This window comes from Callospermophilus lateralis, chromosome 5 (genome assembly GCF_048772815.1).
Source record: "Callospermophilus lateralis isolate mCalLat2 chromosome 5, mCalLat2.hap1, whole genome shotgun sequence".
NCBI classification, from domain to species: Eukaryota; Metazoa; Chordata; class Mammalia; order Rodentia; family Sciuridae; genus Callospermophilus; species Callospermophilus lateralis.
Genome location: NC_135309.1, coordinates 157288581 through 157313366, shown reverse-complemented (window position 1 = coordinate 157313366; position 24786 = coordinate 157288581). Strand labels below are relative to the sequence as shown.

Here is a 24786-nt window from a genome sequence, read left to right as displayed (position 1 = left end):
AAACAGCCTGTGCTCTGACTTTAATGCTCAACCTAATGTAAGATGTTTTCTCATTCCCATTTGGTAAGATGTAAAACAGGCTTTTATATTGTCTCCACATCTGCTCCGGTAGATTCAATAATAGGCCAGAAGCCAGGCTGAGTTGCTTTTGACAATTTCTAGTTCTTCATCCCCTGGTTCCTCTGTGGTCATTCTGGACTTATATCTCACACAACCACCTCCTGGTGACCAGCGCCCTATGGGATAGCTAGAAACCTATGTGACTCACCTCACTGACTCCTACACCCATGTGAACTGTGCACATCTGCCAGTAAGCTGTCAAAATTCGACCCCACACAACTCAAGCCTGTTTGCTCTAAATCCACCAGTTAGAATTCCCTGTGAGAAGCTGCTTGGGTAACACTGGAACCCCCTGAAAGCTTCAGCCCACAGGCTCCTCACTGGCTCTTGTGATCTGTACTGGTGGCTGGGCATGCATGTCCTGGACGGCTCCCCACTGCCTTCGGCTCTGCGAGGCATGCTACCCCTGTTTCCAGGATCTGTTGGTAATGCTGCTTCTGCTATCCAGTGCTTTGTTGAACAGTTCATTGCCTCTGCCATCTACTGACTGAACCTAACTGCCCTCCGATTCAGCACTCTCCTTCCTAGAGGAACACCATCCCAGTAGTAAGCAGCAGGACACTGTCATGGTGAGAGCCCGAGAACACAGGTCAGACAGGTATGCATGAGGTCATCCAGCAAGGGCACAGGAACCTATCTGTAGTCCCTACTACTGCAGGCTGAGACAGGATGATCACTTGAGCCCAGGAGTTCAAGGCCAGCCTGGGCAACAGGAAAACCCCGTTCCCACCCCACCCCACCCCCCAAAAAAAGTGTCCTGTGAAAGGCACACTGAAAACATCTGTGACCAAGACCTCTGGAGCTAGGTAGAGTTTATTGCCACTTCCATGAAAGAGACCCAAGACCAAATTAGAAAACAACCCAACATGTCATTTGCCCTACCTAAGTCATAACAGTCCTGAGGAGAAGCAAGTACACACTAGGGACTTCACTATCCACCGTCACAGTAAGCCCCAGCCCCAGGGTCGGGAAACCACTGCCTAGAAAACTGCAGGATGGTTACTCTACTCAATCATTCTGTTTAGAAATAAACTAGGCACAGAGAATCAAGAGTCTAAAGCCAGCCTCTGCAACCCAGAGACATCAAAGTCAGTTTATTAGCCTGATACAGTTAGATCCATGGGAACATTTTAATTATAACATTTCTCATTACAGCATAAATGTGACAAATTCAGTTCTCTTAAGACAAAGTCCAAGTGTATCTTACTCTGCCCCAGCTCACAGTTAAGTTTCTTCACACCTTAGTCATTTTAAAGGATGTGTTCAGTTAAAGACCAGAGAGGCCACACTTGTGCTCTCAGCTGGTTCCCTGGAGAGCCCAAGTGTTTTCTAATAGCTAGGGTATTGATCATTCAGATTCCCCAGGTACAGAACTATTCTTTTTTTATTTCATTTTTATTTTTTATTTAAACATGTTAAAATTATTTTCATATATTAACATTTTCCACTGAATGCATTTTAGATTATATAAAATAAATGTTGGAATCCTGAAATTATTTAAAGTAAAAAAAATCAAATGGTAAGTATTGGAAGGCAACTGTTTGGTTGAGTCTTGTTTTGAGAGTGTACCTGTTCACTACTAAATGTACTTGTTCAACCACTCGATTAAATTCCTTCTCGCCTCATCAATGTAAGGCTTGTCAGCAGGTAGACAATCTTCTCTCTTGCGATGCACAAAACCATGGGTTTGCCCAGAAAATGTTTTAATTTGATATTCAACCTTGCAGTGTTCTTTCAACTTCTGCGTCAGCAAAGAGACCTGGTATGCAAAACATTTTTGTGATGACGTGATTTTAACTTGTTAGCAACATTTTTCATTCTCTAAATCTTCAGTGAGTGTTCATAAAAGAGATTTAACATCAATTCTTTAAATTGTAAACGAGTTCCACAGCTATTCCAAATTTTAACTATAATTTATAATTAACACAATTCTTGCTGCTGGCAAAGATTCTGGAGTAATATAAATATGATACAACAGCAATTACAGGCTTATATGGAATCATGTCCAAATAAACACATGATGAGTTGAAAATGTGAGAGGCTAGGGGTAGAGTACAATGGTGAAGTATTTGCTTGGCTGTGCAATGCCTCAATGCCCGCCCCATCCCGCTCAAAAAAAAATGCATTGAGTACGCCTGACCTGATGCCCAGCCTGTCTTAGCAACACAGGACACACCATGCAGTGTTGCTCTTTTCCCCCTCTTGACTGCAGGGCTAACCGTCCCTGTCTACCCTTACAGAGGATCACGCCAAATATTGCTAGCCCAGAAAAAGATCCACCTTCACAATTCAAAGAACAGGTTGTCATTTTCACACCATCTTGAGTTGAAAATTCCTAAGGGAGACCACCATGAGTCAGGGACCATCTGCATCTAAAATCATTTGCATTAACATATCAGTTACTACTAATAATTGGCAAATGATGGCTTTGAATCATACTTCTCTTCTGCTTTTTCTTTATCAATTTACTGGATCTAACACATCCATCTTTAAGGTAAAATACCTTATGGTGACTCAAGGGTCACCATGGAGTGGTCGGAGGCAGGACCCATTTCTTTGTCCAATGACCAGGCCATCTGAGAACACTTGATGTCATATTAAATAAGCATATTTGAGGAAGTTACAATTAATCCTACTCTTGTGTGTGTGTGTGTGTGTGTGTGTTGGGGAGGGTGTACTGGAGTTTGAACTCAGTAGCGCTCAACCACTGCGACACACCCCCAGTCCTTTTTTTGTATTTTATTTAGAGACAGGGTCTCATTGAGTTGCTTAGCTCCTCACTGTTGCTGAGGCTGGCTTTGAACTCACAATCCTCCTGCCTTAGGCCTCCTTAGCCACTGGGATGTCAGGTGAGCATCACCACACCTGGCATAATTCTACACTTTTTCTTTTTTTTTTTTTTTTTTTTTTTTTGGTGTTAGGGATTGAACCCAGGGCCTTGTGCATGTGAGACAAGCACTCTACCAACTGAGCTATATCCCCACACCCACTACTCTTAATCTCTGGTAAAACTCATCTTTTAAAAATGTCTATGTTGAAAAACATCTGGAACAGCAATTAATGAATGCTTTGAGACCTCTCCCTCAAAATGTCGAGATCTGCTCTTAAACACACAAATGAGAAGAGGAAAGGTGCCAACTTACTTGCTCCAGGGGAATCACAGCATCATTTTCAGCAAAAATGAACAACGTGGGGTTCTTTAAACTGTAAATATCTTCAGAATCCTTGACAATGCCTGAAAGATGGGTTCAGGGGCATGAGACTATGATTTTCATAGTCATGCCACAGAAAACTGCCTCAATTTGGTTTGATTATTCAAAGTAAAAATGTATTTGGGGGGGGGGGCTTTGTTTATTTTTTTGGCAGTTCCACAGTAGTGGCCTGGCCTACACAATTAGTGTAACAGGGGGACTCGTCCAGCCAGACCTGGCCCTCCGGCTCACTCACTAGAAGTGAAGCCATCAAGGTGTGGAATCAGGCCTTGCAGGCTGCTCCGTGAAGACGCAGAAGGTCTAACGAGTATCCCTCCTGGGGTTTGCCTTCACTTGCACAGAAGTGAGAGCTGCCAAACCACTGTTCTGGAACTTTCCCTCTGCCCACCCAAGTCCCACAGGTTCTGACTTCAATGCACCGGGTGGTTTGGAATGGGCCTTTATGCTCAGACAAGCCTGCGACTGCCTGGTCATTCTCTGAAAAATTAGTTTTCCTCCTTGACTCAGAAGGTTAGAGACTGATCTGTCAGAAGCATGCTCCGCCCAGCCCAGGGGTTCTAGACAACCCTCAGGAACGCCCGCTTCTGTGGAGAAAGAAGTCGACCTAAGTTATCATTTTAAAAGGGAAAAAAATAATCTTTTTCAACTTCCTGACAGCAGCACAGCAAAGCTATGTGGCTGGACAGCAGCTGAAAGTCCCCTGGACTCGCCCCCACCAGGCTCAGCAGCTCACGTACCTCACAGCAGCAGCCAGGAGGTGGCGCCAGTGAGGCGTCCACACAAGCACCTTCTGCTAATTCACACAAAGGCACCTTTGGGCCTAACTAGAGGTGCCCCGTGCTCTAGCCCAACTGGTCATTTACTGAGTCTGCTTTCTTTCGTAGAAGTTAATATTTAAAGAGTTTTTTTTAATGCCAAACGTAGGTGAAAATACTACAGTGAGGAACCATTAAGCCAAATAAGAATCACTGGTACAGGTATTACTTCATGACACTCTGATGGAAAAGAACTTGGTGACCCACTAGCAGGATGCTCACTCCCGACGATACCCTGTGGTTACCATATTTCAATTTCCTTGTGTCTTTATATTTTTTTTTCCAAAATATTTTAGTCTCAATGCTTTTATGGGTAGGAGTGGGGGACAGGTACTAGGAATTGAACTCAGGGGTGCTTTACCACTGAGTTACATATCCAATCCTTTTTTTTACTTCATTTTGAAACACAGTCTCACTGAGTTGTTGAGGGTCCCAGGAAGTAGCTCAAGCTAGCCTTGAATTTTCTTTTTTTTTCTCTCTCTCTCTCTCCTTTCTTTTTCTTTTTTCCTTCTTTTAGTACTGGGAATTGAACTCTGAGCCACATCCCCAGCCATTTTTATTTTTTGATATTTGAGACAGGGTCTCACTAAGTTGCTCAGGGCCTTGTGAAGTTGCTGAGGCTTTGAACTTGTGATCTTCCTACCTCAGCCTTCTCAGCCGCTGGGATTACAGGTGTGTACCACTGCACCCCACTTGGCCTTGAACTTTCTATCAGTCTCCCAAGTCACTGGGATCCCAAGCATGCACCACACACCCTGTCCATTCTGAGTACTTCTGTAACACATACTTGGCATGTAGTGTCTACATACAGACACAGTGCTTTCATTTCCTTGCTATGATAACTCTGGTTTGTTTTGACTAAATGTAGAAGCTGCTGGGTCAAATGGCGGTTCCCTTCCCAATTTTCTTAGGAATCTCCACACTGCTTTCCACAGTGGTTGCACCAATTTGCAGTCCCACCAGCAACGTATGAGTGCGCCTTTTCTCCACACCCTCACCAACATTTATTGCTGCCTGTATTCTTGATGATTGCCATTCTGACAGGAGTTGAGATGAGATCTTAGAGTGGAATGCAGGATGCTCACTCCCGATGATACCCTGTGGTTACCATATTACAAACCTACAATCTCCAAAATTATTTTCAAATTTTTAAAGGTGTTTTTTTTTTTTTTGAAGCAAGGTCTTGCCATGTTACCTAGCTAATCTATATATATTTATATATCTATATCTACATACAGATAGATATAGAGATATAGATAGATATAAATATAGGTACATAGTGGGTAGACACAACACTTTGTTTTTGTATTTTTGCATGCCTGCTGAGGATCAAACCCAGTGCCAGGCAAGCGCTGCACCCCTGAGCCCCAGCCCCTGCCCCAGCCCAGCCCTGCCCCTGCCCCAGCCCCTGCCCCAGCCCCAGCCCCTGCCCCTGCCCCAGCCCCAGCCCCTGCCCCTGCCACAGCCCCTGCCACAGCCCTGCCCCTGCCACAGCCCTGCCCCTGCCACAGCCCTGCCCCTGCCACAGCCCCTGCCCAGCCCCTGCCCAGTCCCTGCCCTGCCCCTGCCACAGCCCCTGCCCATCTTCACTCCTGAACTCGAGTGCTCCTCCCACCTCAGGCCCGCGGTCAGCACCGGGCACCGCCTGCCCATCTCAAAGCCCATGTCTTCACGGGCCTGGCCTCGCACTATGGGTTCTGGGCTGCACCCGGGGAGAGGCCCGTGGCGACCGGGGCTCACCCACCGCCCTGAGGGCACAGGAGTGCGCCCACCCTCCCGGGGACAGGCACGAGCGGACTCACCGTAGACGGACACCCCCGCCCTGAGTTCTGGGTACGTCATCATCACGTGGTGCACGGCGATGCCCCCCCAGCAGAAGCCCACGACGCCGATCTTCCGGGCCTGGCACTGCTGCTTCAGGTACCGCAGGACAGCCTCGAACTCTCTGGAATGGAGAGAAGCTTTCAGGTCCGGGTTACCCTGGGCGCCGGGCAGGGCCGAGCGGGGTGAGCGGGCAGCTTCGGCCACTGTCCTCTGAAGTTGCCCAGGGTCCCCGCTCCCGAGCTCCAGCCTCAGCCCCCTCCAGCGTGCACCTCCCCCGGCGCCCCCCAGCCCAGAAACACACGGCGCCCTTCCCGGCCTCGGGAGAGAAGCCGCTGTGTCCCCCCATGTCCACTCAGGGAGGTGCTGGTCTGACTGAGCCGTCCCACAGGCTCTCTGATCCGACACAGGCGTCCTTCCCTGCGACCCACCGCTCTGCATCGCCCCTGCCTCCTCTGCCCAAAGAGCCGAGCTCAACCTGGAAAGCCACCAGGGCTGTTAGAATAGTGGCCCTGTCTGGCAGTGGTTCATTACAAAGTGCAGCTCCGGGTGCAAGGCCAGCCCAGAAAGTTCTATCGGATCTGATGGGAAGAAGTGCGATCTATTTATAATTTTTTTTTAAACAAAAGAACAAAGCAGCTCTGTCACCTCATTCTTTAAAACACAACGTATATTTGAGCACATTCAAACGAACATGTGACAGCCTGCTGTGTGCGTTCAGTTCTCTTCATGACATGACAAGAGCAGTGATGAAGTAATTCTGCAAAATCAAATGTAACAAGAACAGCTTGGGCCCTTCAGGTTTTTTACTTTCTTGAATGCTTTCATTTTAGGAATAAATGCCTTCATTTGGGGAGATGGGCAGGAGGGCATTTCTATAAATATTCTTCTACTTGGGTGAACACTGGATGCTTTCTGCTGCCTAAGAATCCAGCTGTGGATGAAGTACCCCTCCATCCACACACATTAGAGCGCTCTGCTTTCGGTTCTAGGAGTAGAATAGGTGGCCGCTGCCTGGCAAACCATAGCAGAGCAATCTCCTGGCCACAATGATTACTTGGAGGAAGACCTTCTGATCCAGTCATAACCAAAGAGACAAAATGAGGCTTGCTGGGTTATTGGGAGAGAAGCAATGGAAGGTTAGAGCTGCTGCAGCCACTTTGCCACCCAGAGGCAAGAGCTACCTGAGAATGAAGCCAATACCTACCTTTTCTCAGTTCTATAAGACAGTAACTCTCATGACTGCTTAAGCATTCAGGATGGGTTCGTTATGGATGTAAATGAACACCTGATGGGACACAAAGCTTCTGCCCACCCCTTCCAATCCTCCCTCTGAGAAGGAAGCCGCTGAATCTGCTGGGGTGGCCGGAGTTCTTGTCGGCTTTACCTCCAGCTCACACACTGCAGCAGATCCAACCTTCTGCCTTTATGCTGTAGGGCGGACCCTCTGGGCCAGTCACGGAGGTCCTCCCGGGAGGAGGGAGGACCCGAGGCCTCTCCAGGTGAAGCCAGGCCCTCTCCCCTCCAGCTGCCCCGTGCTGCCGTGCCTGGGGTGACTTACCTATCGATCTTCCTGGCATTTCTTGTTTTCAGCCACTCAGGGAAGATGGCCCAGTCACCAGTGGGGCTCCACGGCTCTTGCCCCACAAAGAAGTCGGGAACGATGGTTCTGTGAAACGTGGACGTCAGTCAGCCCTGGGTTCACAGTGGCCTGGACACAGCATTTGTTTACGTTTCTTTAGCCACTTGCTCAGGTGGCAGCTCTGGTTACAGAGAAGGGAAACTGGTGGCCACAAAGGCCAACTTTGATTGCAGCAAAAAAGGCAACTGGTGCCAAGTCCCAGTGTCTCAGATTTCACAACTGCAGGCACTTGGCCTCCAGTCGGGGAGCCACCCGCCCTGGGCAGGACAGGGCCACTGGGCACTCCCCTGGGACACTCCAGCACTAGACGACATGAGGGCCTGTGGCTGGCAGCTGGAGGGCCCCTCCTGTCCCCTCCCCCAGGGCTGCACCTCTCTGCAGGGCCAGGAGCCCCCTGGACTCTCCCACTGGCCTGGGACACGTGGTCCGCATGGCCAGTCACTATGAGCAAGCAACTTCCCAGGCCTCCACCCAGGCTCCAACAGGACACAGTTTCCTGCCCAGAGAGTAAGGTCCACCGTGGGTTCTAGAAGAGGCCAGACAGGGAGAACAAGCCAGGTTCCAGAGTCCAGGTCATTCCCTCCCATCAAGCCAGGAGGGACGGAGCCCTTCCCAAAGTCAGAGGGGGCGCAGCCCCAAAACCTGGCTCAGGAAAGTCCCACTCGGGTGTGACCCACCCACTATGGTGTGACCCCAAGTCACTGGGCCACTCTTAGCCTCTCTCTCTTGATGGACCAATGGACGGCACTCTGCGCTGCAGCCTCCGAGGAGAGTCTTGAGGGTAGAGTGAGTGGTGTCAATGCGAAGGTGCCTTGCAAGTCACAGACAGCCACGCTGCTCTGACTCCAGCTAAGGACACCCGCGGGACTCCAGGAGCCCCAAGCCCACTCAGCCCCGGTCAGCTGGCTGCTGGCTCAGGGGGGCCGGGGGCATCGCATGACTGCAAACCTCCATCTATGCCCTGGTTTCCTGATCTGCCAAATGGCCAGGGGACAGTCCTCCTCAAAGGGCTGCTGGCAGGACTGGGGGCCCCCGCTCCCGGTCACGCCTTTGGCACTTCTGCCTAAGCCAGAGGCATCAGGGCTGGCCGCTTATCGTCAGTCTTGCCCTAAAAATCGAGGTTGCTTCATCCTCCAGGGAGCCTGGGGACATGAACGGTGACATCTTTTCACGCCACAGCAGCTGTGGTTCCTTTAAGTCAGTTTCTCTACTGAGGAAAACAAGGTAGGTTCCCGTCAGCTCTGCAGCCTCTCCTTTAGAGAAAACAAAGCCATCTCATGGTGTCCCCAGCCCAGGGCCACTGGGCTTTCCGCTCTCTGAAGCGGGAGGAGAAGGATGGTTCTACTCATCTGCATGCTTTCCTGAAGCTTCTACCAAGGGTGGCCATGGCGTAACGCAGAGTGATGAGCCAAGTCTCGCTGTGCTCTTTCTGGAACCCAGTCTAATTCAGATACAGCCAGGAGGGGACACGCTTGGATCAGGATGAGCCAGGGGTACCTCCTGTCCACATGAAATCTGACCCAAGGCTTACATGCTTCAGGGGCCCAAAAATGGGTCCATTTCAGAGCTGGGGATGTGTGCAAAGGTGTCCTGTCCTGTGTGTGGTGAGAGGACCCTGTCCCAGAGTCTATAGGGCCAGGAACCCCCAGGAGGACCGAGGCCCAGGGACTGGGGTGTCTTCCAGGAGGCAGCCCTTCAGGACCCCTTGGCAGCGCCCCCCCTGCACCACAGGGAGGGGAGGAAGCAGAGAGAACGAGGAGAAGGCTTTGGCTTTTGTTTCTCTTTCTGAAGAACAAAATGGACCACAGAAATTCACATGAATTAAGCAAAGGAACAGGATTTTGTACTCACGTGTATCCGTTTCCTGCAATCAGGTCAGCCATGTACCTGGTGTTGGGCAGCTGCCACCCGAATATGTCTTGAATGACAATCACGGCTTTGCCTGCATCGACTGGGGATCTGGTGACATAAGCCTTGATGTGTTCGACCTGGACTTCCTGCCCCATGCCTCCATACTCTAGTCTGTGGCCAATGTCACAGGGACAGGGATGAGCTTCGTTAGCCATCGGAGACCTCAAAGTCAGCTACGGAGAAAACACACAGTGTAGGCTGGATGGCTCAGATCTAAAGATCACAGATCGTGAACGATAATCAAGAGTATTGGAAACAACCAGGCATGGTGGTGCACCCTGTAATCCCAGAAGATGGGGAGGCTGAGGCAGGAGGATTGCAAACTCAATACCAGCCTCAACAGCTTAGTAAGGCTCTAAAGCAATTTAGCGAGACTCTGTCTCTAAATAAATAATAAAAAGGGCTAGGGATGTGACTCAGTGGTAAAGGGCCCCTGAGTTCAATACCTGGTACCAAAAAAAAAAATTCTAGAAAACATCATTTTAAATCCATCTGTGGTATTTACTGTAAAAGAAATTAATGGTGCTGGGTGTAGCAGCCCACCTCTGAATTCCTAGTAGCTCAGGAGGCTGAGACAGGAGGATCACGGGTTCAAAGCCAGCCTCAACAACATCGAGGCACTCAGCAATTCAGTGAGACTCTGTCTCTAAATAAAATACAAAAAAAAAAAAAAAAAAGGCCTGGGGATGTGGCTCAGTGGTTGGAGAAAAAGGAAGAAACTGATGGCAATTCTGGCTCTGGCAACAAAGAAGATGAGGGCCCAGGAGGAGCCATCCCCATTACCGACAGTAGAAATGCCAGATTGAATATAAACACTAATAACGATAAAAATGGCAGAGCTCACAGGAAAAGGGTCCCCAGGGGCCAGGGCTGGAGAGGAAACTGAAAGTCACACGGCAGATGGTAAAGCAGCACAGTGATGGCAGGCACAGAGCCAGACAATCAGGTGGCTTAGGATTGGTGTCCAGTGAGGCCTAGGACCACCCCAGATGGGAACTGGCAACCAGGACACACCTCTGCAAGGTCAAGCCCTGGAAGTTCACAGGGTGGGGGGGTCTCAAAACAGAACAAGAGAAGCTCTATCAACCAGGATCAGGAAGGCGGACGAGAAGCTCACCTCACCTTCAGCTCCCAGTGGAAGGGGACAAGCACCCCCACACTGAGACGGGACTTGCAAAGCAGGCGTACTTAGCAGCCTGAGAAACGAAGGTGACGGTGGCCCTGGGCCAGGAAGCCGCTGGAGAACCTGGCAGAAGCACACCAGACCCACTTCACCGCAAGACGGCCACGGTCCAGGCCGAAGAGCACTGCCCCGTCCAAGAGGGGAGCACCGTGAATACTACCCACAGAAGCCACCCAAAGAAACGAAGACCAGATAGAACAGCCCAGTGAGAGGGGGTTTGAAAGGAGAGCAGACCCACAAAGCTTAAAGAACAAAACAGAAAACTTGCTCACCGCCACAGTATGGAGTTATGTAGCTGAAAGAATCCAAATAAATGTAAACCTGTTAACTCACTCATTAAGACAGATTCTCATGCTGGATTTTTTAAAATTTAGTGTTCCATCAGAAAGAGGGAGTTAGGAACATTTAACCCAAAGATATAGGTAGGCCCTTCACTAACAATTAGCCAGCAAAGCCTCTCCAAGCAGATGTGAACACTTAGTAAACTACCTGCATACTAACCACCGAGCCACATCCCCAGACCTTTTTGTATTTTATTTAGAGACAGGGTCTCACTGAGTTGCTTAGGACCTCACTAAGTTGCTGAGGCTGGCTTTGAACTCACAATCCTCCTATCTCAGCCTCTCGAACCACTGGGATTATAGGGGTGTACCATGGGGCTTGGCCAAAATGCAAGTTTCAACCATGATTTTACATAAAAAAAAAAGTTCTACATGTATAAGGAAATCAAAATAGGAAGTCAAAAGGCCTAGAACTGAATGACAAAGAAAATACTACATAGCAAAAAATGATAAAAATCAATACTTAGAGAAATCTTTACAATGAAGATTGCATATATTAGACAAGAGGAAAAAATGAAAATAAACCAAGCATCAAGAAGTTAAGAAGTAGTGCATGCCTGTAATCCCAGGGGCTGGGGAGCCTGAGGCAGGAGGATCATGAGTTTAAAGCCAGTCTCAGCGACTTAGCAAGGCCCTAAACAACATAGCAAGACCCTGTCTCAAAAAATAAAAAGGCTAGGGATATGGCTCAGTGGTTAAGTGCCCCTGGGTTCCATCCCCAATCCCCTCCCCCCCCAAAAAAAATGAGTTAAGGAAAATAATTGAATAACCCCCGTCTTCGTGTATTCATCTTGTAACAAAATACAGCTACATAACTCCTAAACTGAGGCGTGGTTCTCCCAGTTCTGGAGACTGAGAAGCCAAGAGCAAGATGAAGGCAGGCTCAGAGTCTGGTGGGGGGCACTTTTCGCCTCACAGTGGGTGCTTCTCCCGTGTCCTCACACCATGGAGGGAGGAGGCAGCTCCCTGGGGCCTCTTAATGAGGGCGCTGGCCCCTGTCCTGAGCTCTCCACCCTCCCGACCTCTGCACCTCCCGGAGGTCTCACCTCCCAGTATCATCATCACCTGAGGACGGGGGTCCACACATGAACTGGGGGGACACAAGCACTCAGCCCACAGCAAGCCCGACACAGAGAAAACAAGGACATGAAGACAGGCATTGGGGAAAATCCAAAAAGACTGAAATTGGCTTCCTTGGACAGTCATGAACTAGGCACAGCTCCAGCCCAACGAGTTAATCAAAAGGAAACAATGAAAAACACGTGTCAACCAGAAACCAGGTCCAGAAGGAAAGGCATCTGAAGATGCTCCGTTTAGCTGGGACACCCCAGCTCAGGGGTAGAGCACAGGCCCAGCAAGGCACGGCCCTGGGTTCCTTTTATTTCCTTAAGTAAATGAATACATAAGATTTTTCTCCTGTGGGGGCTGGGGTTGTAGCTCAGTGGTAGAGCGCTTGCCTAGCCTGTGTGAGGCTCTGGGTTTGATTGTAAGCACCACACACAAATAAATAAAGTTCTATTCAACTACTAAGAAAATAAAATAAAAAGGATTTGTCTCAGAAAAAAAAAATTACTATGAACAACTTTAGGCTAATAAATTTGAAAACACAAAATTGACTAATTGGTAGCATAGCAAAATATGGGAATATTTCTCACCTGTTTTATATGCCTAACACCAAAACTCAAAATGTAAAAAGAAAAAAAGTCAGTGACACAGTTCTAGATTAAGAGACACAAGAGAAAAACAGATTCACCTAGGTCGTGGTTCAGAATTGAGAACAGCTAGAAGAGACACACAAAGACAAGCAGGAAAGTGAATATGGATGACAGCGCTCATCACTTTATACTATGCAGTAGTACCATCTTATTTTTATTTGTTTGTTTGTTTTGTACTAGGGATTGAACCCCGGGGCACTTAACCACTGAGCCACATCCCCAGCCCTTGTTTGTATTTTACTTAGAGACAGGGTCTCACTGAGTTGCTCAGGGCCTTGCTAAATTGCTGAGGCTGGCCTTGAGCTCTCAATCCTCCTGCTTTGGCCTCCTGAGCCACGTGCCCATCTTGGTATCAGTTTTATAAGGTGTGATTAAGGTGCGGTGACCGTGGTGATATACAGGAATGTTCCCTCTTTAAGAAAATGTTTGCTCTTAGAACTAAGAAGCAGAGTCACGCTCAGGGTGAGAGTGGGACTGGACCTGGAGAAGGGAGAGGTAGGGATCCAAGGCCCAGAGAGAGCACGGTTCCCCAGTCAGGGCCGCCGTGGGGCCAGACTCTGCGGGTTCTGAGAGTCCTTCCAGGAAGCCGGAGGGCACTGTGGATCCACAGTGGGAGGGTGGACTGGCCAAGGCCACGGTGCACAGCTGGGAAAACAAATCACAAACCAACCGCAGCCAGCAAACCTGCCGGAGGTCAGAAACCTAAGCAGGAAAAAACTCAACTGTTGGGAGGAGATGTAGAACTCCTCTTTGTTCAACCTTGAAGTGAGGCCCAATTTCTTAAAGGAGCCCAAAATAACATATGCCATAAAGGAAGGATTATTTCTTTTAAGTAAGATATTGTAGAAAATTGAATACTGATGACTACAGAAGGACCCTGGGAACCATCGCCAGCCGTGGCAGGGAGGAGGCTGGTGTGAGCTACGCTGCAGGGTCCTTGTCTGCTGTAGATACATCATGGTGATGAACCTGAGGGGCAGCTGTCTGGGATCTGCCTCACAGTGGGGTGGGGGCGGGGTGGTGATGCCCGAGTGCTGACAGAGAGGGACTGGCCAGTGAGGCCAGGAGCATCCCCCCCACATACTTGGGATCTTCCACCACCAAAAAAAAAAAAAAAAAAAAACTTGTAAATTTTCATCTTGATAACTAAGACAATGAGGTTAATAAGACAATAACAGTTACAACAAGATAAAAGATGTCCTAAACAAATTGGAGAAACAACATAGACTAGGATGAAATATCATTTTTAAAAAATAGGAGACTTAGGGTTGGGGTTGTAGCTCAACGGTAGGGCACTTGTCTAGTCTGTGTGAGGTACTGAGTTCAATTCTCAGCACTGCACATCAATAGTAAAAATAAAGGTCCATCAACAACTAAAAATATTTTTTTTAAAAAAGGAGACTTAGAATAGAAATAAAATACATGAGGTATTTTTAGCAAGGCATGGCGGCACATGCTTGTAATCCCAGCCATATGGGAGGCTGAGACACTAGGATGGAGGCCAGCCTCAGCAACTTAGCAAGCTCCTAAGCAACTTAGTGAGACACTGCCTCAAAATAAAAAATAAAAAAGGGCTGGAATGTGGTTCAGTGGTTAAGCACCCTGGGCTCAGTCCCCTATACCAAAATAAAAGGAAAAAAGAAAGGGGTAATCTGGACACAGAATCACACTGCAGAGAAGACCACTTTAAGAGGGCGATAGAGTGGAGAGAGGTGTCTACCACTCAAGAAATACCAAGGACTGCTGCGTTGAAACTGAGAGAGGCAAGGAAGTGCTCTCCCGCATGGGTGTCAGAGAGAGCATGGCCCTGATGGCTTGGACTTCCAGCCTCCAGAACTGAGAGAATGCATTTCTATCCTCTGTTTTGAGGAAATTTGTTACAGCTGCCCAGGAAATAAATCACATGTCAGAATGAATGAACTGCATTTATATTTACCAATATGGAGTCTCAAAAACAAGGCTATGTAAGAAGATAACAGGTATTTTGATGCTAAGTACATGTTTATGACAAAACAATGTATATATTATTAATAAATATACTGTAATAAAAATGTCATGCACAGGAAAGAAACCAAGTGGTTACCAGGCAGGAATTATACTTGCTACATTGTATCTCCTTAAAAAGCTTTGACTTGAAGTCCACAAGACAAGATGGTATCCTTTAAATCTGGGTGAAATGAAAATGGATGGCTGTTTTATTATTCCCTGCATTCATTTTCCTGAACATTCTCAGTGTTTCATAATTACAAATAGTATACTTTTTTTTTTTTTATATCAGGAATTAAAGGGGCACTTAACTACTGAGCCACATTCCCTGTCCATTTTATTTTTTTTACTTTGAGATGAGACTTCACAAAGTCATTCTGGGCCTTGCTGAGTTGCTGAGGCTGCCTTTGAACTTGCGATCCTCCTACCTCAGCCTCTCAAGCTGCTGGGATTCAAGGTGTGCACCTCCAGTTGTGGTAACTAGATTTTACAAGAAAATAAATTAATAAGTAGTTATCCAACCAAGGAAAAATTGCCTCTTGTTTTCTTGGTTTTGTTTTTCACAAGCTCCTATGGAACTATGATTAGGAAGAGATGTCACAACAGTTGAGCAGCCCAGTGCACATGGGCTGAGTTCTCACCTGAGCTATCCTGTGAGGACCTGGGACCAGGGGAAACACTGGATGTTCCAAAGCAGCCTCTGATATGAATCGTTTGCTGGTCTTCAATTGTTGTCCACGTTCCAGAAGAAATTTTTATAGCCAAAGAGTGGCCTTCTAGATGGGTATTTCAAGTTTACTATTTCTCAGAAGGGGCAGCAGCCAGGAGAGGGCTAGGTGTGCCAACTGTGGCAGGCTGGACTCTGGCCCAGACCTTTCACAGCTGCTAGCCCGAGCCCATGTGTTGGGGCCAAGTCCTATAGACAGAGTTGCTATGGACTGGCCTGCCTGGAGTCCCAGCAAGTCCCAGGGAACATGCCCTTGACTCTCCGCTAACTGTATGATAAGTACATTTTTCTGTATATGCCTTCCAGGATTTTTGCCTCCCCCATGATTAATTTCTGAAAAGATAATTTCCAGAAAAAATGTGAAACCGTCACTCTCATACAGATGGTCAAGCTGGGTGCGGGAGTGGATACCTGTAATCCCAGTAGCTTGAGAGGCTGAGGCAGAAGGATCATGAGTTCAAAGCCAGCCTCAGCTACTTAATGAGGCCCTCAGCAACTCAGAGAAACTCTGTCTCTAAATAAAATACAAAAAAAAAAAAGAAGAAGAAGAAGAAGAAAAGAAAAGAAAGAAAGAAAGAGGACTGGGGATGTGGCTCAGTGGTTGAGCACTACTGGGTTCAATCCCTAATGCAAAAAAAAAAAAAAAATCAAGATCACAAATTTATATGCAAATAGAGACAAAACAGTCTTTCAGAGGAGGAAGTCAATCAATTCTCTAGAAGTCAAGACAGATTTTACAAAATCTATCAGTCTATCAGTTACACATGACCTAGGAAGAGTTGTGAAAAGATCTGAATTCAATGAGCAGGTCTAGAATCAGACAGCTCAGGAGGGTAAGCATAAATGGTGATACTTTTCCACTGAAGCAGTTTCTCCTAGATGTTACAGGGTCCTTCATAGGAGTGATATGGCCAGTACAGGGCCAGGACTGTAGCCCTGACATGCACAGTGGGGCCCTCAGTATGAAGTCCTCATGTACGACAAGGAAGACGTCTCTACTGCATGCAGGTGTGTTTGGGGCCATACCCTAACCACCCTGATATCAGCTCTGTGGTCTCCACTGGCAAAGCCTACAGGAGTCAGGGCACACTCTTGGTAGCACCAGGGATGGCTAGGACATACCCCTACAGAGGACACCTTATTGCACATTCTTTGGCAAGGTCCCCATGGCTGGCTGCAGAAAACACATGATTTTCCCATAAACGTTCATGCAAGATGCCGCATAGCTGTGAATGATCACAGGCCCACTCACCCACAGAGTGGTTCCTGTGGCCCCTTCATCTCTGCCTCACACAGTTCCCTCTACAAAAGTACAAGTCAAAATCCACAGGGATCTCTGTTGAGGGTATGATCTGCAAACGCCTGGGCTCCAGGTACCTCCTCCTCCTCCTCCTCCTGTAACTCCCTGGGGCATCCCTGATCCACATACATTTGCACTTCTTGACTTCTTTTTTGAACCAGTTAAGACATCTACCTGTTTCCCTCTTTAGTGAATAATGAATAAAATACAATCTTCACCTGTGCTGCCTTTTATAGCTGTATGGAAAAGTCATAGATTTTATCTTTTGCTGAAAATTATCTTTCAACAGTGTAACTAAACACCAGTGGAAATCAGAAACGGGTAGTAAAGAATGGTCAGCATGTGCTTTTCCTGCCATGGTACCCCAAGGATTTAAGTAACTCGGAAGGGGCTGGGGATGTGGCTCAAGCGGTAGCGTGCTCGCCTGGCATGCGTGCGGCCCGGGTTCAATCCTCAGCACCACATATAAAACAAAGATGTTGTGTCCGCCGATAACTAAAAAATAAATATTAAAATTCTCTCTCCCTCTCTCTCTTTAAAAAAATAAATAAATAAATAACTCAGAAGTCAAACTTCCTCACATAATGAACAACAGAAATAGAGAACAAAAGATTTTTTTTGGTGGGGTGGTGGTTACTGGGGATTGAACTCAGAGGCACTTGACCACTGAGCCATATTCCCAACCCTATTTTGTATTTTATTTAGAGACAAGGTTTCATTGAGTTGCTTAGCACCTTGCTTTTTTTTTGAGGCTGGCTTTGAACTCGCAATCCTCCTGCATCAGCCCCCTGAGCCACTGGGATTACAGGCATGTGCCACTGCGCCTGGCTAGAAAACAGATATTTTTACCAACAAAAATGAGACTGTAACAAGCAAAGAACTCAAGAAATAAAGTGCTGGGCATTTTAGAAATTGAGAAACAGAAGCCAAGTGTGCTGCAACAGGGAAGCAGGATTCACGGGGACATGGGAAGATAAATACAGAAAGGCAGAGTCCAACAGGGAAGGGCTGGTGTCTTACTAGTTGAACATTGTAGGAACTTGCAGGGCAACTGATTTCCAGTCTTTCAGGGGCAGGGCAGGGCAGGGCCAATACTTAACCTTAGGTGACTGTATGAAAGTCAACTCCTCCAGGTATTGACTTTTTCAGTAATTGCTCTTGTATTTTGCTTAGGGTCTGTAATTTCCATAGCATGGATTAGAAAGCTACAGGGGCTGAGACCACACCGGCCTCAGACCTGCCTTTTCTCTAGCTGTTCCCAGGCCTAGACAGGCTTCCCCAGTTATGTGCAGGGCTCATTTCTGATCACCTTATTTTACATGGGCTCTGAAAACAACAGGTGGCCGTTTCCATCAGCAAGTGGACATAGATGGCAGTACCCAATGTTAGCACGGCCTGGGTCTGACCCAGGGTGTGCACTGTACTGTCTTTTCTGTCCAGACCTATCCAGTATCCACGATGTCATCCTCTTAATGTGACCGCGCCTCCTCCTTTGTGCGCACGTTAAGGAAACATGGATAGTGAGTCCATGCAAATATGCTGTTTCTCCAGTTGTATACTCATAAAAGCCATAAGACCAAAATGTCCAACCTCAGGGAAATAGCTGCAAAAACAGTATTCAGCGGCACAGAGGAGCAACTACTGACGCTGTCTTCAGTGGCAATAACCAACACGAGTTGGCAAACAGTGTGATTTCCCTGAGTTTAGGTGTAGGGCCAGCCACCTATGGGAAATGTGTCGCCTGTGACGGCGGGTTTAGGGCGCTGCTTCTTTGGAGGGACAACGTGCCACTTTAAGGAGAACCCGCTTATGAAATGCACTTTGGTAAGGTCCCCACCTGCGCCCCGCGAAGTCCTCTGCCACAATGCAAACCCACGTGGAGCACAGCCCCGGGGATTCTGTCCCCAGCGACGCGCACCTACCTGGCGGCGCGGCCTGAGAACTGCTCTGCGCCCGGGAGACCGCAGCAGGAGCTGGAGCCCAGGGAGCCGAGTGGGGAGAGCCAGCGCTGGGACTGGGAGGAGCCTCGGCCCCGAGGGAGGCCGACGCGGTGACGGAGGGCGCCGGCCTCCCGGCGGGGCCGAGGCTCGACCCGGATTCGTGGGCTCCAGGGACAGACCGAGCCAAGGGAGGGGACAGGCGGGAAGCCGGGGCACCCGAGCGGGTGGGGGGAGTCGGGGGGAAAGCGTTCTGCAGGCAGGGGGAGGGGCGCGGGCAGCGACGCCGGGCGTGGGGGGGGCGCAACGAGGTGTCCCCTGGGCGGGAGGCGGGGTGGCCCGGGAGTTGGGAAGTGTGTCCCCAGAACAGGTGGGAGGGACGAGGCCGGGAGGCCCGGAGGAGGGAGACTGACAGCCAGGGACGTTTAGGTAGTGCCCAGCTCCTGAGACCTGTAACTTTTCGGTTGTAACTCAAAATTAGGCTATTTGAAAAAAATAACAGTAGCCTGGCGCAGTGGTGCACTCATGTAATCCCAGCTGCTCCGGAGGCTGAGGCAAGAGGATTGCAAGTTTAAAGCCAGCCTCAGCGATTTAGCGAGGCCCTAACCAATTTAGCAGAACCCTGTCTTTAAAAGTAAATAAAATAAAAAATTTTTAAAAAGAGCTGGAAATGTGCCCCTGTGTCTCTGTGTTCAATCCCTGGCACATACTTGGGTGTCAACATAATTTATATACAAACAGAGATACGAAAAATTGTGCTCTATATGTGTAATAAGAATTGTAATGCATTCCACTGCTATCGTGTATTTTAAAAAATAATAAAATCAATAAAAGATTTTTAAAAAGAAAGAACAAGAAAAGAGAAAGAGAAGAAAAGTAAGTTAACAGTGCAAGAAAATGAGGAGCAACTTCCTGTTGCCACAAGAATTTCACCCAAAATCTTGTGGTCCTAGGTGGTGAAGCCATGTTAACTTAGCTATGCCTAACAGGAAGAGCTGTGGATCCAGGCTGAGACCTTTCCCTGGGGACTCTTGCCCTGGGTGGGGTGGCAAGCAAGTTAATAACAGCAGAGACCAGAGGTAAGGTGTGATACTTAACCACATTTCCATAGGGTACTTGTCACAGAAAGCTGGAATCATGACCCTTATCATCTCCTGTGTACCTCCTGGAAGGGCGGAATTGCTTCTCTGTTGATTAAGTGCAAGTAGCAAAGTTGCAGGATCCTTGGAAGAGAAGAACAGCACAGCAGATGTTGACTAAGCAAGCACAGTTTTCTACTAAAACAAAACTATTTCTATGACTGTTTTTAAACATCTTTTGTTGTTGCTGTTGTTATTGTTGTTTTGGTACTGGGGATTAAATCCAGGGACAGTTTACCACAGAGCCATATCCCCAGCCCTTTTTATTTTTGAGACAGGGTTTCACTGAGTTCCTTAGGGCCTTGCTAAATTGCTGGGGCTGGCCTTGAACTTGCAATCCTTCTGCCTCAGCCCCACAAACCCCTGGGATTACAGGAGAGTATCATAGTGCCCAGTGATCTTTCAGCATCCTTAAAGCTCCATTTATGTGGAAAGAATAGATATGACTAGTTACATATCATTTTTCTGTATTTGCTAAATTTAGCTCCCTAAGCATCATTACTAACTTCTTATTTAATAACACTGTTATTAATAGAAGGGAGTTTATATTCACCAGGCTCTGCCTTGCTGCAGTTTGCTAACCTAGTATTAAATTTATGCATGCACTTTTTTAAAAGGTCAGGACTGCTTGAGAAGGAGATCCCGGCTGAGAAGGGTGTGACCAGAGGAGAAACTGTCACCTATAACTGGGCCACTGAATGTGGTTGATGAAAGCCTGGTTTTCACAAGTTATATAGCCTGAGGTTTCTCAAAACAGGGGCTGTTTAGTATTTGCCTTCATGAGTGGATGCCTCCTATTTCCATTCTTTTCATTACCCCCAAAGACATGTAGCTTCTCTTTGGCCTATTTCCTTAAAAATGAGGCAATTACCGGATTAGGCTTGAGCATGCATCAGAATCCCTGTAGGGTTTGTTAAACCCCAGGGTGCTGAACCTAACCACAGAGACTCTCATTCAGGAAGCCCAGGGACCTGGGAAACTGAACCCCTAGGAGATCTGTCCACATATGTGTGTATAGGTGTATGCATACACACACAGACTGTTTATTACAGGGAATCCGTTTACATAACTTAGAGGCTGGTTAAACTGTCTCCCTAAGCCTCTGTATCCAGTGTCGAAGGTCAAAGTTCCCAGGTAGGTGAACAATCAGGAAAGATCGTGAGCCAGCTGGAACCTCATGAGCAAGCCTTGGAAATTTCCAGAAACAGATCCATCTGTGTCTATCCCTGTAGCCTCTGACCTTGACAATGAGAGTATCCTACAAAATTCCAAAGCTCTCCCTCATGGAGCCAAACTCCCACACCTGGCCCAGGAGTCAGAGAAGCGGAAGGAAGCACCAGGGGCAAGTAAAGCAATTGCTGGCCCAGCTAACTGCTGGGTGAGTCAGCAGATCAGGAACCACACAGCCAGAGTGGCTTCTAGCTCCCTTCCACCTCTCCCAGGAACACCTCTCAGGGCTGGGATGTGGCTCAGTGATACAGCACTTGCCTATTGCACACCAGGCCCTGGGTTCAATTCCTGGCTCTGTCATAGTTCACACAAACTGGAAACACACCAGAAAGGGGGATTCTGGGAAATTTAGCTCCACCTGGATTGGTGCAGGGGACAGACATTATCAAGCCTCATATCATGATGAACATACTTCCTGTCCTTCTCACTGCAAATGCATTTGTTGGTATGGACTGAATGTTTGTGTTCTCCCGAAATTCCTATGTTGAAATCCTAAGTCCCAATGTGACCATATTAGAAGATGGAGCCTTTGGGAGATGCTAAGGTCAGGAGGGTAGAGGCTCAGTGAACAGGATTAATAAGAAGAGAACCAGCTTGCCTAGCACTCACAAGGCCCTGGGTACAATTTCCAGCATCACAAAAACAAACAAAAATGGGAGAAGGGGCAGGAGAATGTGCTGCTTCATCATTAAACCAGAAGGCACATGCGAAGAACCCGCTTCTGCAGGTACCCTGACCTCTCAGACTTCCAGCTGTGAGAAATTCTGTTAAGACACAGGCCATGGTGTTTTGTTATAGTGACCCAAACATCTAAGACAGCCATCCTGCTGACAGCAAAAGCAAGGTCCTTCTCCCAAATGCCAACCCAATAACAAGACAAGGTTTTGAGAAAGAGAGGGAAGTTTTACTGCCTTACTAGCAAAGGAGAATACACAATGGACTCCTGTCCCAGAAGCTAATTCTGCCAGGGGAAACAGGGGGGCTTTTGAACAGGGGACTCAAGGCTGCACTCCAGCTGTGCCATGACAGGAGTCAGACTTCATCTGTAGCCTTGAGAGAGAGCTGTTTCTAGATCCACAGGTATCAGCCTCTAAGTCTGGGGTCCTCCACTCCTCTGGCTTGTGAACTGAAAGACAGATAATGCAGCCTAGGATGGGAAGGTCAATCTTGCTTCCCCGGGGTAGAGGGAAAGAGGAAGGGGGTGGGGGGAGTCAGTTTTAAAATAAGCCTCAATGACAGAGCAGCAAGGTATGTATTCAAAGTGTGAAGTCTGCCCTAGAGATGTCCCAGTTGACCTTCAAACATATGGCATCACATCCCAATCCAAACCGTCTGTGGTTCAGTTATTTACTGCCTTGGGATTTCTCCAAGAAAATGGATAGGGTTTGTTTTTTTGTTTTTTACATCTTAATAACTAAAAAAGTCCCCAAAGTGTCATCGCCCACAGCAAATTGAGGACCAGTCCTGAACACAAACTTTTTTAAAAAATACCTTTGTTTTATTTATTTTTATGTGGTGCTGAGGATGGAACCCAGGGCCTTGCATGCGCTAGGCTAGCACTCTACGGCTAAGCCACAGCCCCGCCCCACAACCCCACAAACACTTGCCATCTTAAAAAAAAAGTATGCCAACTGCTACTAATGCCCAAAATGTCAGATTAACCAAATTTAGGTACAGATGCCACTGGAAAATTCATCACGCTAGTGAATATTGAACATTAAATCTTTCATTCTTTTAGGAACTTTCAGTGTTAGTGAGCCCTAAGATTTCATGACTTTTCTTAAAGTGTAGGAACAATCACAGAGCAGTCACAACGGGGTTTACTCTTCCCAAGTTGTTTTTACCTTTTATTATGAAAGAAGAAACAAAATTCCAGGGACAGAATGAGTCCAAGCTGAATTAACAAAGAGGGCAAGGGCAAAGTTAAACAGAAGTGCTGACTCTGCTCAGGGTCCTGCGATTAGCACTGACCTTGACAAGCAAGGTCAGCACAAGAATTTTGTGAAACTGCTTCTCCAAAGAAACTTTGGAACAAAATCAGAAGCGGCCTGGTGTTTCAGAACATGTCAAAATAATACCTGAGGGAGAACACTCTCCTCCTCATCTGTGGCCATTTCCTGGCCACACTGTGACTCAGCCCTACCCCTGGGTGCAGCTGCAGGGAGCCAGCTGGGAAAGCCCTGAGCCTGTGTGCAGGGCAGACCTTGCTGGTAACAACAGGGCAAAGGCTTGGTGCAGAAGGAGGCTGGTTTCTAGAAGATTCTCAGGCCAGTAAGCCATTTTGTTATCCCAAAAGAAATCCTATATTCACCTCTTTTTATTTTTTTACTATTTATTATGAAAATGTACAAATATATGAAAAACTAAAAAGAGTGTAATCCACTTCAATCAACCCCAGACCTAGATATAATTATTGTTAATATTTTACTAAATCTGCTTCATCCATGTTTTTTCTCTGAATTATGGTTATTATAAATGTGACATTTTACCCCTTTTAGTAATTCTGCTGTAATCAGCCTCCAAGAGAAACCATAACACTCCTGCCTTGGGGAGTTCATAGCCCAGTCTAGTTCCCTGCCGTCGCTTGGTCTATGGGGGCAGTAGAATGCAGAAGGAGTGATGGTTTGGCTCTTCTGACATTCTGTTATGAAACACTGCCTCTTCCCTCTGAATTCATCTGTTTTCTGTTGCTATAGCAAATTATCTGAGGCTGGGTATTTCATAAAGAAATCTGTCGTATCTGTCTCACAACTCTTGTGTCTGGAGGGCCCAAACAACAATTAGCCAGGGTCTGGCGAGGATCTTTTGCCTACACCACGACTTGGCAGAGAAACAGCAAGAGAACTGGCCGGATGCAGAAAGGGATTGAGCACATGGCTGGCCTTGCTTCAACCAACTCTTGAGGGAGTACTTGGGTCTCTCTCTTTGACAAAGTCAGCTGCCATGCCTTGTTTACCCCATGGAGAGGCCTATGTGGCATAAAAAGCCTCTGACCCACATCCCTGTGACTGGGCTGACTCAGACACAAGTTCTCTAGTCCCAGTAAGTGTCCAATGCATGAAACCCCAGCTCACTTTTTTTTTTTTTTTTTTTTTTGTGCTGGAGATTGAACCCAGCGGGGTACTTTACCACTGAGCGACATTCCCAGTCTATATATATATAAAGAGAGAGAGAGAGATTGAGGCTGGCTTCAAATTTGCAATCCTACTGCCTCAGCCTCCTAAATCCTTGGGATTACAGGTGTGTGCCACCACAGCCATCCCAGCTGACACATGAGGGTAACACCCTGAGAGATGCCGACTCAGCACCATCCAGCCAAGTCACTCTGATTCCTGACCATCACAAATATGCAAGACAGGTTTGTTGTTTTAAGCTGCTAAATCTGGGGCTAACTTGTTACACAGTGATTGTTAATGGATGCAGATGTTGATACCTGGAAGTGGGGGCTGCTGTGACAGCACCCCTCCAGTGTGGGGATGGCTTCGGAACTGGGCAGTGGACTTTGCTGAGAATGTCCACAAAAGCCTGAAGTGGTCTGCATAAGGTATAAGGAAAAGGCCCAAGCCTTATCAGTTATAATAGGTCAGTGCTTGCAGGGAAGCAAAGTGGATGGTGTTAGAAATGAGAAGGGAGCCCTGTTACACCGCAGCAGAAAGTTGGGTGATGCTGTTGCCTACAGTCATGGGGGAGAAGCAAACATACTGGGT

General features: G+C 47.5%; 1 protein-coding gene across 3 annotated transcripts; it reads right to left on the bottom strand.

Annotated features, from left to right (window-relative positions):
- Positions 1 to 1173: 1173 nt before the first annotated feature.
- On the bottom strand, positions 1174 to 19830 carry Cmbl (carboxymethylenebutenolidase homolog). 3 transcript variants are annotated; one of them, XM_076857476.2, is made up of 7 exons: positions 18696 to 18788; positions 10065 to 10167; positions 9462 to 9694; positions 7530 to 7637; positions 5950 to 6092; positions 3264 to 3355; positions 1174 to 1879 (listed from the first exon to the last, which is right to left on the bottom strand). In XM_076857476.2, exons 3-7 carry the CDS (start codon positions 9674 to 9676, stop codon positions 1700 to 1702), a joined length of 738 nt encoding a protein of 245 aa, XP_076713591.2. In that variant the 5' UTR covers positions 9677 to 9694; positions 10065 to 10167; positions 18696 to 18788; the 3' UTR covers positions 1174 to 1699. The 3 variants fall into 3 exon arrangements, with proteins under 3 accessions (XP_076713591.2, XP_076713590.2, XP_076713589.2); XM_076857475.2 differs by lacking the exons at positions 10065 to 10167; positions 18696 to 18788 and adding an exon at positions 19809 to 19830; XM_076857474.2 differs by lacking the exon at positions 10065 to 10167 and having other exon boundaries at positions 18696 to 18803.
- Between the last annotated feature and the right edge of the window lie 4956 nt (positions 19831 to 24786).

Excerpts from the sequence above, each read along its gene's own strand:
- Cmbl (XM_076857475.2), bottom strand. The coding sequence starts at position 9,676 with ATGGCTAACGAAGCTCATCCCTGTCCCTGTGACATTGGCCACAGACTA. Across the intron at positions 7,638-9,461 it reads ATTGCAGGAAACGGATACAC|AACCATCGTTCCCGACTTCT; the intron begins GTGAGTACAAAA and ends CACGTTTCACAG. Across the intron at positions 6,093-7,529 it reads AATGCCAGGAAGATCGATAG|AGAGTTCGAGGCTGTCCTGC; the intron begins GTAAGTCACCCC and ends TCTCCATTCCAG.